The sequence below is a fragment of the Vanessa cardui genome, chromosome 6 (assembly GCF_905220365.1).
Source record: "Vanessa cardui chromosome 6, ilVanCard2.1, whole genome shotgun sequence".
Classification (NCBI taxonomy): Eukaryota; Metazoa; Arthropoda; class Insecta; order Lepidoptera; family Nymphalidae; genus Vanessa; species Vanessa cardui.
The window spans coordinates 74,361-89,943 of NC_061128.1; the positions used below are offsets into that span (position 1 = coordinate 74,361).

The following is a 15,583-nucleotide window of genomic DNA, read 5'->3' on the forward strand; positions in this document are numbered from 1 at the left end:
GATGGTAAATTGATTATATTTCCCGACATCTTATTACATATTATTTATTTCGTGCAGTAGGTACGGTTATAACAGAATACGTAAAAAGGGCTCATCATTCATAATAAACTTCGTTGTAATCGAGCGGCAGGTCACGTGGCAAGTGTTCGTAATAAGAGCCAGAGCAATAACAGATAGATAATATTGAAATATCGAATCAACGAAAAGTAGTTAAAATCAAAATACATTTATTCAAGTAGGCTTTTACGAGCACTTTTGAATAATTATTTAACAATTAAGTGAACTATCTAATTATTAGCGAATTCGACCAAGAGCCGCACATGGGGTCACCCCCTCCAAATAATAAAAACATTCACGTTTACCTATCAGTCATTCAATCGACATTCCGGCAAATTTTATATAAGTATGAATTTTTTTTTCGAAATACAGGAAGATGTTTCGTTTACATAAAGAGCAACAAAATATTTATTATGAATTCTATCACGAATAGGCTAAGTGTCGGCGTCGAGCAGCCGCATTATTTTCTTCAAACATAGTTATCTTATGTCATACTAATGCCAATCTATAATATCTACTCGGGCATAAAACATTTCCATATAAACCCAACAAATGCTAAACCAAAAACATATTACACTAAAATATTTAGGTTTCCTATGTATTCACTGTTGAATATATATTATGTAGGAGTAGAGGGTGCGGACTGCGGGCACAAGTAGAGGGTGGTTAGAGAGTATGTGACGCGGAGTGGGGGCGGTCACGTGACACCGCTGCACCACGCACACACTCGCGCGAATCTGTCGCCCTACCGCTCCCTTAGCTATGTGTTATTACACGAACACACAAATGTGTAGCCGAAACACTTGTCATTGTCAAACATACGCGTCCGACGGCGTCTCGCGGCCGGGGTAGACTCGAGAGGCACCAAATAATTGAAACACTTCTATGGTACCTAACTATGAAACTTAATATTTTCTCAGTTAGTTGCCTTCAGTTCGTCCAAGTTCAAAATCAAAATCTTCGTTATTTGAGCAGACTCTTATAAGTAGGTAGATACATATTATAGTACGACACAAATTAGATGTAGCATCGGAAAATTAAATGGAATGAAAATAAAACCGATTACTGCCGATTTACACAACCAATAGAAATAGCTCCCTATCGCGCCATTCGACGATATTCGTCGCTATAGATTCTCGCGTCATAGAAAGCAAGTGCATATAAATCGACGTGACAAATTGACGAATATATTAGGTCATATGATATTACAAGTTATTACGTTTGTGCAAAGAACATATTCGCATGAGAAATAAATATTGATAATTTGGATTAGCGTACTCAATACGGATGTGATCGGTTTTACGAATTTTACCGATGATACATCTAAGTTGTGTCGTTACTATACATAGGTACGTATTTGACAATCATCGTCATGTAACACGATTAAAATTAACGTAAAGCTACCATCGGTTCGGAGTGTAGGTTCTACCAATAAGACCTTTAATGGTCACATTATTCTACAGTCTATTCCAATGGGAAGAGGAGAAAATATAAATAAACAACTTTTGACCTTGAATTGACATGTCACTTGAGTTAGGTACACCAGTGACGAGAAAATTATTGAGTGACTGGATAACGAATGCTAACGAACGTTTTTTTTTGTTTTAAACGTAATTTTGTTATTTTTCAATATTTTTTATATAAATTGCAGATATTAGGTATATATATTCAAATGTTTAGCAAGGAGCTTTTTTAATCTTAAATAAAAATTAGTTCGTTAGTTTTGATTTAGATCGTCGTTATTCGCAAATAACCTTATTAACTTAGTACTTAATAGCCTTAATAACTTAAACAGATACTTAGTTATTTTCAGTGATAAGTCATAGGAACACACACATCATTTTTATAAAAAATAAAAAAAAATGCATAGGTAGATATATAAAATACTAGCATTTTTATCGGACATTAGGTACATTTTTACATTTTCATTACAACTATTTCATATTCCATAATATAACCAATTAAATAAATACATATTTAAAAAATATGTGAAATATACGTTGAAACTAAAATAATATATCTTTTATATGTATACATTTATACATTCTCCATTCGTTTAGCGAACAATCGTTTAGACGAGGCCGCCAATTTAATTGTTCGTTCATCGAAAAATGGCGATTTGAATGTCGGTAATCTGTTTTCGTTACTTTAGACGTAAAATTAAAGTGGATTTACGTAGTTAAGTGAAATAATGTTGATTACAAATGAATATATACCTATTAATCGAAGACTTATCAAAACAAGGCTTGTTATATTGAAAAGTAGATACGGTGTGTTTTGGTTGTTTCCTATTGCCATTGGAGCGGAGTATAGTAAGTAATTGAATTACCTACGTCATAAAAATATCCACAATACTCCTGAACTGAGGCGATACTGGCATGGCCGTTCCCTATGAATAAGAACCACTAGATAATCAATTTCGTATTTGTGTTGGAAGAGTTTGTTTGTACCCTTATTAGGTAGGTATTATGTCGTCAGGTCGGGTAGTTAGATACTTTATTTTACAAGTAGGTGCTATGAATGCAATCTGATATCCTATAGGTAGCTATAAAATGATGTATTGCAATTTATCTCCAAAACTTTTTCAACACTTCAATTTAATTTTCAAACATTGCCAATTTCTGAATTGCATATCATTGTAGCTCTTTATCAAGTTTAATTACGACCGTATCGTAACTTGCTTTGTGACGTAACAAACAAACAGAAGTATCGTATCAAAGTACTTTTTTCAACCGACTTCAAAAAGGAGGAGGTTATCAATTCGTCTGTATTATTATTATTATTATTTTTTATGTTTCTTACCTCATAACTTTTTACTGGGTGGACCGATTTTGATATTTTTTTTTTGTTTGAAAGGTAGTGCTTCCCGTGGGGTCCCATTTTAATTTTATTTTTTTCCGATGTTGGTATCCGGATGAAAACGACATAACTCTTAAATTTGCATTATGTATATGCGCGACAAATAGGTGAATAACTCAAAATCACGTTAACCAATTTTGATGATTCTTTTTTATTATTAAGGATATACTTTAAGGGTAGTTTGGTGAAAGTTTGGTAAGATTCTGAGCATAGGATCCATGACAAATTAGGGGAACGGGAGGGAACAGAACAATTCTGAGGAGCACGTTAGCAATACTCGGTCGAATCTTTTATTTATGGGTTACTTGGATATTTGAATCACCTTCCGGAACGTGGTTATGTTCATGTAATTGTCATAATCGAATATTATAATCAACTAGCGACCCGCCCCGACTTCTCACGGGTGCAATACTGATACTAAATATTCTAAAGAATTTGTTTATTTACGACATCACATTACAAACTTCTAAAATTGTCAGTGTTTCTTTACTATATTGTTCCCTATTGTACTATAACCTTCCCCTTGAATTACACTATCTATTAAAAAAAAACCGCATCAAAATCCGTTGCGTAGATTTAAAGATATAGGGACAGAGAAAGCGACTTTGTTTTATACTATGTATTGACGGAACTCCTAAACGGCTTACAGTTAGGGTGCGATTTGGGGCAGAATTTCTTACTGTCTTTAATCAAATTTTGTGTATATGATGTGATGTCATATGATGTACGACATAGCATACGAATAGCTCTTTTGCAAAGTTTTTTTACTGAGGTCGATTACAGCTCTTTCGAGGGTGGTACCTTGTAGTTTATGCCGCATGACGTATTTAAGCCGCAATTTCGAAAGTCTATTTTTGCTTTATTCGAAAGTTTCTTTTGAAATTGTCCCCGAAGTAGTTTCTGATTCATATAAACGGCACGCTTAATCTATTCATATCAAGAAAAAAATGTTAGTCTACATCAGCTTCACTTAAAATCAAAAAATAAATAAAATTTTAACAAAAAGAAAAACCGACTTCAAACAAAACATTGTTCTAAAACAAATAAAAATGTACTAAAAAGTAATAAAAATAATTGCATATTTAACATATCTTTGAGAGTCCTCCTAGGTAAAATGAAATGAAAAATATTAGACTACTTAAAAGTCGATTTACGATTATATAACGTAGTTATAGTTATTGTTATATTTTTATTACTTTTTAGTACATTTTTATTTGTTTTAAAACAATGTTTTGTTTGAAGTCGGTTTTTCTTTTTGTTAAAATTTTATTTATTATAACGTTAGTAGGTACGTATATAGATTATTTGTATCTACTATTTTTTGTAAGTAGTAGTTTGCATATATTCATAAAAACAAGAATAAATAAATAAATAATTTCATATCTTAATATATCTTTCGGAATTTATTATGCGAAATGACATAATTTATTTGTAAGTACTTGTGTTGAACTTGTACCAATGTACAGGCAGAGCGCTGACTTAGGTAAATGAAGTAGTAAAATGAGGACCGCTCGTATATACTAGACTAGCGGCCCGACTAGCGGCCCGTTCCGGCTTCGCATAGTTGAACTTGAGATTATTATTTTATATTTTTATCACTTAGGTATCTATGTATAGTTTTAAACGCCACCAACACATTTTTTAGATATTTATACTTGCAATCCGAATTTGGACATAGGTTTTTTTATTTAAGTAACGTAAAATTTTACCTTAAGGGAGAGAGTTCTATATTATTACATTTCTAAGTTATTAAACTCGTAATATTTATTTAATGTAGTAGCTGAGTTGAACATTTAAAAATTAATCAATATGAAAAGAAACAGTCTTGAAAACAATATGATTTATTTGGATTAAGATTTTAACAGAAGGTTTAATTTTGTTCAGTATTTCTATCAACTTTTGAAATGTAAAAAGCGGTTAGTGTGGCATAACTATAGATAATAGTTAGACATGTTGTATCTTTTTTATTTGTTTTTTTTTTTTGTAGGTATTGATGTGTTTTTCTAATATTGTAGAACATACTCTTGTGTTATTCTCAATAATTTCCGCAGCGCATGCGACGAAAGACGTTTTAGGGCATTTTTTTACACCTTTGCTTACTTTGTTTAAATTAAAATAAGTAGGTACCTATCGTATAGTATATCTTTAGCATAACATGGAGGCTATGTTATTATTTATTACAAACATACAAAATCATTTCTCATTTCATTTCTCTTTATAATAGTATTGTAGAAATGCGCACGAGAAAACAGGAATTTACTGAGGTAATTCCTTACGAACAAATTGCTAGTATTTAATAAAAAGACTTAAAAATATATTATAGCGGCAGTAAGAAACGTAGTCTTGCTATTTGTTATTTTAATGCAACATATAATAATGTAATTGTATTTAATTAAATAAAATGCCTGTTCAATTTAATTGGTATACATTATAACTATGCGCGAACCTGCTTGTTGATTCACCTCGGTAGGATCTACATCGCCGATCATACTGAGCCGATGGCAGCTTCAAATTTAGTTTAATCAATGCTACCATAAATTGGCTACTCTCAAGTTCTAAAAGATACTTAATACCATTGATTATTTACCACTATTTTGTAATTTATTGTGCTAACAGTGCTCATATTCCGATGTCTATGATTTCATTATTACACGATTATACATGATTTTACGGTATATTTTAGATTCAATAACAATAATCGTTTGGCGATAAGAATACTGAACATCAGTCGATTACAATAGGAGATAAAGGTAAATTACGAAAACGCATTTTTTTGTAATAATTTTTCACAATCAGCTGTTCTTATCTTACAGTAAAATTTTTTTTGAGTTTTGTAAGCTGATTCTTGATCTCTATTCTATAAGATTATGAAGCCGATAGATGCGAGCCGTAACAATTTAAAAATCCTCGCTGACCTTAGATAGAAGTCTCTTTAAATTGAATCGGGCACCGCCGAGCTTTGACTCGCGAAGCGACATGCGATGCGACAGAGCGTCACCATGTAAATCGATCGTCATTTGACCTCTGATGTAATGAAATGTTTTATCAACAAACGTAATTACTTACGAGCTGCAGCATGCGGCAGACACGACGAGTAATCTCGCAACAGGAGCTAATGAGTGCGTAATTGAACAATCTGTTCGGCAGGAATGTGCGCTATTACTTTACCGAGACTGGTCTTTACATATAAGAAACTATATATAATGAATTGTTTTTATTATAATCGTATTATATTAAATTACGGTAAGGTATTTACGTCCGAGCCGTGCTAGCTGGATCTTAATCTAACTATGTTCAGTATCGCCTCGAGCCTCGTGCTCTCTGCAATAAGAAGGTGCCTACGAGTGCCCATTTACAAAAAGGAATTATTGCCTTGTTCACAGTCATAGCATTTTTACAAATAGGAACATATGAAAATTTTGTAATATATAGTTTTATTTATAATGTAAATCTTCATGCTGGGCTACCTTGAGAAGGGCTTAATTACCTGCGAGGTAGGTACTTACCGTCTAACTCATTCATTCTCATCTAATACGATGTAATGATCAGGTATTCGAGTAATGTGGAATGATTTATGTATCACACAGTCGTGTCATGTCATGTATTAATCATATCGCGTTAGATGAGATGATTGTCATTCAACATTACACAAACACGATACGATTCCAATCTATCTATTAATTTAAATAATAGATCAGATTCGGTATTCGCTTTAAAATGTTAGGCATCGAAATTCAAAAGATGCTTTCCAATGTATTTACTTCATTTCAAATTAGTATCTATTATTATTGATCTTGTTTATTAAAAGCTGTTCAACATTGTTAAGGTATAAAATGAGGCCTTCATAAGTATATTTTAAGTAGTGCGATTTACGAGATGATTGATGATGATTGATCATTATTATTATTATGTAACCGATAAGCCAGCACTGATCTAACGTTTATAGGTACAAAAAGCCCTGCATATATTTAAACAACACTTTCGATTTAAACAGAGTGCTAAGTTTTCAAGTACTTAGGTACCTAAAGGTAGTAGTTTAGATGCTAATAAATAATTTGTGAAAATGTAAAAGAAACCTACAGCTGTATTATTTTTTTTCGCTTTTATAAATATCAACAAGCTCCAGTGAGTTACCTGTAAAAGATAGAAATGTGCTGCCATTGATTATTCTTTAGATACTACCTTAGTTTACATTTGAAGCGGCAATTTTGTCACTGACTACGTCAGTAGTGCGGTTAGGATGGGATTCAACCTATAGGAACAGAGCGGCGCGCCGGCCGCCAGAGGAAGCGGTCGCGTCGGCAACTCGCGACTCGCAAGTTGCGAAACGTAGCTTGTTTGTTTTTGTGATTAGCTACATCAAATGCAGCTAGGTTATTAAATAATAGTGTTTCTAAATGCGTTATTGATTTTTCATTTGAAACGGTTTCTGCAATAGATGTCATAAAAGTATTTAAAACTATAAATATTAAAAAAACTAACGACATATGGGGCATTTCGGTAAAATTTTTTAATAACATCATATACGATATTGCTCCGTATATAGCAGCAATTTTTAACAAGAGTTTGGACACGGGTTCATTTCCTAACTTGTTAAAATGTAGTAAAGTTTTACCACTTTTTAAAACTGGAAACAGAAGCGATCCCGGTAATTACAGGCCTATTTCAATACTCCCATCCTTAAGTAAAATTTTCGAAAAAATTATTTTAAATCAACTTCTCGTCCATTTCGGTACAAATGCTATTTTTCATGGTGAGCAATTCGGTTTTAGAAGAGGTCGCTCGACAACTGATGCGGGAATTGCGCTTCTCAAACATATTTACGATGCTTGGGAGAAATCACAGAACGCTATTGGAGTATTCTGTGATTTATCTAAAGCATTCGATTGTGTAGAACACGAAACGCTTCTTTATAAGCTCAAATATTACGGTGTTAAAGGTAAAGCTCTTGATCTCATCGCTTCATATTTAAGTCAAAGAATCCAGCAAGTTTTCATTAATGGAATAAAGTCTTCTGGATCTATGTTAAAAATGGGAGTTCCACAAGGTTCAATTTTGGGTCCCTTTCTATTCCTAGTATATATAAATGATCTTCCTTTCTATGTTAAGGGTATTTGTGATATAGTGTTGTTTGCTGACGATACTTCGCTGATTTTTAAGGTTGACAGGAAAAAAAATGACTATGACGATGTGAACGGTGCATTATCACAGATACACAATTAGTAAATAATTTAGTTTTGAATGCTCAAAAAACAAAATGTGTAGTTTTTACCCTACCTAATGTTAGCAAGCAAAATTATAATATATCTTTAAATGGTGACCGTCTTGAAGTAGCTGATACTACTGTGTTTTTAGGAATAGAATTGGATTCCAGACTTCAGTGGACTTCTCATTTATCATCCCTAACAGGAAGAATCAGCTCCGCAACATACGCGGTTAGAAAAGTTAGACAACTAACTGATATTGATACCGCTCGTTTAGTTTATTTTGGTTATTTTCACAGTATTATGTCATATGGCATATTACTTTGGGGTAACGCTGCAGATATTGAATCTGTCTTTATTTTACAAAAGAGAGCAATTCGGTTTATTTATAATCTTGGAGCTAGAGACTCTCTTCGGGATGTTTTTAACAGAGTAGGAATACTTACTGTTGCGTCGCAATATATTTACAACAATATCATGTATATTCACAGTAACATTGATCACTTTGATAAAATCAGTGATAATCATTGTATATGCACTAGAAGTAAGGATAAACTTATAACGCCAAGTTTCCGACTCCGCAAAGTCAATGGATCCTTCTTGGGGCAAGGTATCCGTTTCTATAATAAAATTCCGCAGAAATTTTTAACTTTGCCGTTTAGTAAATTCAAATCGTTTGTTAAAAATACATTGGTAGAAAAAGCATACTATTCGATACAAGATTTTGTAGATGACAAAAAAGCGTGGAGTTAATTAATACCTGTTGACTTCCAAGCAGGATACATTAATTGAAATAATTGTATTTAATTAACATGACGCTGTATTTTTTGAATGTTGAAAAAGAGTAACTACTGAGTTTCTTGCCGGTTCTTCTCGGTAGAATCTACTTTCCGAACCGGTGGTAGCTTCACTTAATTGTAAAATGACGATTCAAAAGTGCTTATAAAAGCCTACTTGAATAAAGTTTATTTTGATTTTGATTTTGATTTTGAATGCGTTATTTTAAAGATGAGATTAGGTATTATTAGATTAGTAATATTAATGAGTCAGTCCCACAAAATAATACCAAACATATATATATATATATATATAATACAAACATCAAGCACATACCTAAATCTTCAGAGATATACCTAATTTGTTGACAATTTACTCAATTTATATTTTTGCCAGGAACGAATTTTTAGTTATATCAATGCTGTGCTTGTGAACGTGCATATTCGCAATACTTCATAGTACGCGGATTACACGTAAAAAAATATAATATACACCCCTATAACATACCTGCTATATAACCAATGTCCGATTTGAAGCTGTAAACAAAATAATCTTGAAATCGAAAATAAATTACCAAACTTGTTAGGTATGCGTATACTTAGGTACATACCAAACTTATCAGACGAGGTACCTACTCATAATGTTATTATTATTAGGTATGATTGTAAAAAGAGCCCGTCATACAGCCGTATAAATTTTAGGTCCTAGTACGTTGAAAGTTTAATATTGTTAGTAACCTCTAGTGTGGCTGGATTTTAAATTAGTGCAGTGCGAGCTAGGTCGCCGTCAATCAGCCAGGCGGACATCATAATGTTCTCAATCTTCTCAATTTCATACCCTGTTATGGAACCATTTCATTGAGACTACGCTGGACACATGTTCTGACGTTACTAATCAAATCAATTTTATTTAAGTAAACTTTACAACAAAGCGTTTTTGAATCGTCGAAATGGTGTAGTTTACAATAATAAGTAACTATTACCAGGTTTCAATTTTCTGCTTAATCGAGCAGTATGCTCTTGGAATGTTTGCCGAATTTGCCGGACGGACTACGTAATTACAAGAAAAAAAACAACACAAAACTGACGGTAAAATGTCCGGTGTCCGGCATGCAAGCACCCGGCGTGTACCAGGATCGCAGAGGCAGCAGGCGGTAGCGGGCGTTGGAGGCGCGATGGCGCGGGGGCGGCGGGCGGTCCCGTGGCGACCAATAGCGGCGCGCTGACCACTGCCGCCCGCGGTCGATAGCGCGGGAAGGGCGCGCGGCGCGCGGGGGTGGGCGACAGTAAATCACGCGCGCTGTCAATTACCGGCCGGCCGCCGCTGCCCGTCGCCCGCCACCCGCAATTAACCGGCCGTCGGCACCACAACTTTAATTAATGCCTCTATTGTCGCACGGTTCTGTCTATTCGACTTCTGTTCGAACGATAAATACTTACCCAGGAGACTTCAAAAGAGAGAATAAATATTGTACGGTTTTTTCACAAATTGAAGGACAAAAAAGTGTTTGCGTGTGCATTTCACACACGGTAGAAGTGAAACTTATTACCTAGTTGATTTAAATTTACGTTTAGCTTGAATATTTGTTGCGAAGTAGTATAGTAAAGTATTCGTTTCATCAAGTTTCAAAAAAAGTTAGTTAAAATATTTTTCTCGAAAACACTAATTGAAAAAATATACCTACTTACGCTACACGAAGATTTGTACTAAGTATTTGGTTTGCCATTGTCAAAATAATGATTAGCCTAGTTTAGAGAATGATAGACATTCCTCTGAGTATCTATTTCCTTTACCTTATGCAATCCTGGTCCCTCCAATACCTACGTTATCGTTCCGTGACGTTAGTTGGCTTTCTTTTTGTCGGATCTCCGATGAAGGCCGAGTGCACGGACGCCTGTGCGCACTCGGTCGGTGATGTTTGATGATGTGAAGGATCTGATGCGGAGATAGCGGCGGGTCATTTATAACAATCAGCGCGGCCGCGCGTCGCGCCCTGACGCGCAATCAATCGGAGTCGCGTCGCGTCGTGACATCCACTTTGTTTCGTTTGCTTCTTTTTTCACTTTTTATGATTTTCCGTTATTGAAGAGACATTTTTTTAAGGTCGCGATATTTTACTAAAACAAAACCGGTATGTAACAAAAATAAACAGTTTGATTAGATATTTTTTTGGGTTCGCTTACAATATTGGTCCGCTTGGAGACGATAGATTTTATTAGATAAACCTTCAAAACTTGATGCCCTTAATTTTAAAAAAATATTTAACTAAATATATATAGCAGATAATTTTAAAGTTTTGTTCGTATTTTTAAATTGAGCTGGCGACTTTAACTAACGACAGCAAAATACATCAAGTAAAACAAGTGAGGAATCCTATAAGTAGATACATTCGTAGATGTGCGAAATAACGTACCTATAACATTTTCAACCCTCACTGGAAAGTGGAAAGTACCGGCTGATATAATATCTTTGCTTATATTATAAAGAGAAAACGTTTGATTGTTTATAATGGATAAACACTTCAACTACACATACGGAAACTATTCCGTCAAATTAGATGTAGCATCGGAAAATGCAATGAAATGATTATAAAACCGATTACTGCCGATTTACACGACCAATAGAAATAGCTCCCTATCGCGCCATTCGACGCTCTTCGTCGCTATAGATTCTAGCGTCAGTTCAACCCGAGAAAACAATTGCATTTAAATGGACGTGTTAAATTGACAAATATATTAGGTCATATGATATTACAAGTTATTACGTTTGTGCAAAGATCATATTCACATGAGAAATAAGTATTAATAATTTGGACACGTACTCAATTCGGATGTGATCGGTTTTATGAATTTCGCCGATGCTACATCTAAGTTGTGTCGTACTATACGTACATATAAATGTGGATTGAGAAATCTGTGATGTTAATTAAATATTTAAGTAGCTGCATGCACCTAGAATCCCTACTACCTAGATAATAATAACCTACGAAAAAGTTCGCCGTTCCTGTTATAGTTGCTCAACAATAATGCCTTACCTACCTTTCTGTTCGGGTCTGTATCTCCCTTTCTTCTGTTGAGCCAGTCGACAGATTTTGATAAGCTTGTCACCGATAGAAAAAGCGTAAACGAGTAACGTCTCTGTATGTGATTTGTAAATGTTTTGTACAAAATGCCTAAGCCACACTATAGTCACTCTATACGATTACGTCGCAAGCTGAAAAACACTTACGGGATACATCAAAACAAATCTGTCAAAAATGTTGACTGTCCGCAACTTTTATAAAAATTCTGTTTAATCGTCCCTCACGCTAATGCCCTTAATATGAGTTATTTCTTTTATACTAGACTTTGAAAAATGCAACTAGGTAGGAATTCCATTATATCGAGATTATCGTTGTTTATACATCACCATCAGCGTGAAAGCAAACGATTTAGACATATGTCAAAACAGTCGTCCTCAATTCAATAAAAAAATGAAGAATTTTATTTGTGCTCAATTTCAATCGTAAGTTTTTATTATTTATTATATCATTTCAGTTTAAAATGCACAAATTCAAGATCGACAAACATACGTTTAAACTAGATAATGATAAGTTTTAACTTTCTTTGACTCTGAGTCTTGCCACATTCCGTCAACAAGCGGTATAATTCTTCAAGACTTCCCAAAGTTTTCAACCTTTTAATTTTTAACCTTAAAAGGTTAAGAATGATACAAACTAGAAAAAGCTTTTAGTAAACAAATATGATGTTTGCAAGGCAATTTTCTCCAATTCATAAAAGTGAACCATAGAGTAGGCGAATATGATCTGTAACACCTCACCGCGGTAATAAACAAAATCAACATTTATCCTCTCTGACGCCGTTACCGACAGAGCCGTGCTGAGAATAGTTTTTCGTTGAATGCGAAACAGGCGGTCGGACAACCGGCTGCTGCAATGAGTTTTACCTGGCAGTTCAAATTGTACAAATTGAAATCAATAAGCCGTGGACCGACACACTCGATCTATGTATTACTGTAAAATACAACACAAATATTTTTTTTCTGATATTCAGTTATATTCTTATGACTTATCCGTTAATAAAACCCAATCAGTACATTGTAAAATATAGACACTAACTTAAAACATATTATCTCGTACGAAGCCGCTAGTTATTGATATGTAGGTGACGTGGCCATCGCACTGAAGTTAGGTTTTTCTGTCGGTGCATAAGGAAGGTTGCTATCATTGGACCGGCTCTTTCATTGGACTGCCTAATTCTTTCAAATACTATGCGTATTACGACCAGTTCAATACAATGCTAGGCAACAGTACCGCACCCGTTGCCCACCCGCCAAACCTCATTGTGCTTGCGACGTGTGGCACGTAGTAATGCTTAGACCCGTGTTAACGGCGACCGTGATATAAAAACCGAGCTTAAAACAAACTGATGTAAATAGCATTGTATTTATTAATGTTTGATGATTGTAATTGCAAATTTATCTGCTCTTACCAAGATTATAAAGTTTTTTACCTTATTTCACATATTTTTAAATAGTTGCTTTCGTTCTGTTGATATACCTATAGTTGCCATCAATGGACCACTATGGTGACACCATTATTGGACCGGTCCAATCAACGAAACTTATCGAATTACTTATTTTCACTTAGTAGAATTCTAAGAAATGTTTTTGTGTGTATGAATTTTCCGTATGAAAATTTGTTTGAAATTAAATAAATATGTTTTTTTTTCTCTATGAAATCCCCTACTCGAAATTAAAATGATTGTTATCATTCATTATAATAATATATATAAAACCGATAACAGTTGTTGACCTCGTGAAAAGTTCCTAAACAGATAGTTATAATATTCGTTTACAAAGAAAAAAAAATATATGTTTACTATAAAAAAGTAATTCTTATTTTGTGTTTCACTTGAGTCACCTTCATTGGACCGTTAATACAATTGTTTCTAAGTCCAATGATGGCAACTTAGGGGTCCATTCAAGGTGACGGTGGTCCAAAGAAAGCAACTCCTCATTGAAAAGTTATTTTAGTATATTTCTAAAATCATCCAACTTTCATTGCCAATATTTTAATTATCATTAATTAACATAAATAGCATTACATTACACCATTTGGATTCCGTTTGTCGATGATATTTCATGATATCATAAAGTTAAGTGGTCCAATCATAGCAACCTTCCCCTATGTTTAAATAGGTATACAATTGTGGCGTAACTAATTTTTCAGGATTTTCTGTGAGCGAGGAACATGGATACCGATCGTTGAACGAAAATTCGGTTGAAAAAGAAGACGCCTAAATACGTCTTACTGCTTATTATAATTAAATAAATACTAAAATTGAAATTGTTATAAAAATCGTTCATGGCTCGCTAGGCCCCCCTTGCATCAGGTCTCCTGGTCACGGGGGTGCAACCAATGCAGTCGCATGGGACCTCATTGTTTCGGTTAGGTACTTAGGAGGTGTAAGTTAGCATGAAGTTCATTTTAACTATATATTATCATTTTAGGTACCTAAAAACAACTCGGTTGATTATGGTAGGTGCTGGAAAACAATAGGTGTGTTTATAATGTGTCTATTGGTGATAATCTCAGAGTACGGTCGACGACTTGCAATTGCACGCCTTATTTTTTATTATTTCCTGTAATGTTTTAACTCCTACTGAATTACGCGTTCATTAGCGACGAGCAGAATATGAAAATCGCCGAGGGCTGATAATGAATCTATAAAATTAAAATCAATTAATTTAAGTTATACTCGAATAAAACTAGTCTACTAGTAAGTACTATGGAAAAAATATTTCGTCAAAATGAAGACGTCGGTCTTATTAGCGTCCGTGTCGGCCTTTCTAGTGTTTAAGCGCCGTGGGAATACCTATCTGTTATCGGCGGGAACTCTTAATTGTTATTATTTTCTAACAACTGTAGATAACGCTGACCTACGGGATAATGAAAACATCAACGGCAAAAACGAAGGAATTTCTGACATACCTACATGACATGAAATTGTAATTTCTTTAATACGATTCATAATAATTAATTAATGTGTGCATGTGTGCGATGCTTCTTTAAGATATCTCTTGAAAAAATAAAATATTTATCCTGACGTTTAAAAAAAGTTAATTGTAAAAAGTCACATAAGAATATCTACAATGCTTAATTTAAATTGTAATTAGTAACATAGTTCTCGTTGGCTGCAGGTCTGGAGGCGCAGGTGCAGGACACGTCGAAGGACCTGTACTGGTTCTGAGGGCTCGGCGACCGCTGAGGCCGTCGGCAGAGACACTGCTCGAGCCGAGGGCTCGTCACCCGGGCGCGTCCGCTACCCAGCGAGTAGGCCTCCTCCGGGGCTGCCGGTAGTGCGACAGACTGCGTGTGAACTGTGATACGTCTCGACGACTGTGTGAGAATACAGGAGGCGAAATGTACGCGTGTGACCGGCGGGCAAGGGGGGGGTCGTTGCTGACACGACGAGCGTGAGGCCTGCTCAGTGGAGGGATTTGTTCGTGTCCACCGAAGCGGGCCGGTTGTTTACAGCAGAATCATATTTCAAAGGTGTAACATTGTAAAACGTGAATGATAACATTCCACTTGTTTCACGAGACAATTATGGAGCCGTCGGCTACCGTCACCCGTGACATGCGATAATTGCTGAAATGAGCGCGAGAGCGCGTTGGCGGGAACG

The 15,583-nt window shown here is 34.9% G+C and overlaps 1 protein-coding gene across 1 annotated transcript in view; it reads left to right on the forward strand.

Annotated features, from left to right (window-relative positions):
* The window catches only part of LOC124530282 (protein vestigial), a 39,464-nt gene extending 24,169 nt beyond the window's left edge, over positions 1 to 15,295 (forward strand). Inside the window, exon 7 of the mRNA XM_047104357.1 lies at positions 15,099 to 15,295. Within this exon, the coding sequence (XP_046960313.1) occupies positions 15,099 to 15,148 (50 nt within the window). The 3' untranslated portion in view covers positions 15,149 to 15,295. The remainder of the gene's footprint in view (positions 1 to 15,098) is intronic.
* Positions 15,296 to 15,583: the final 288 nt, after the last annotated feature.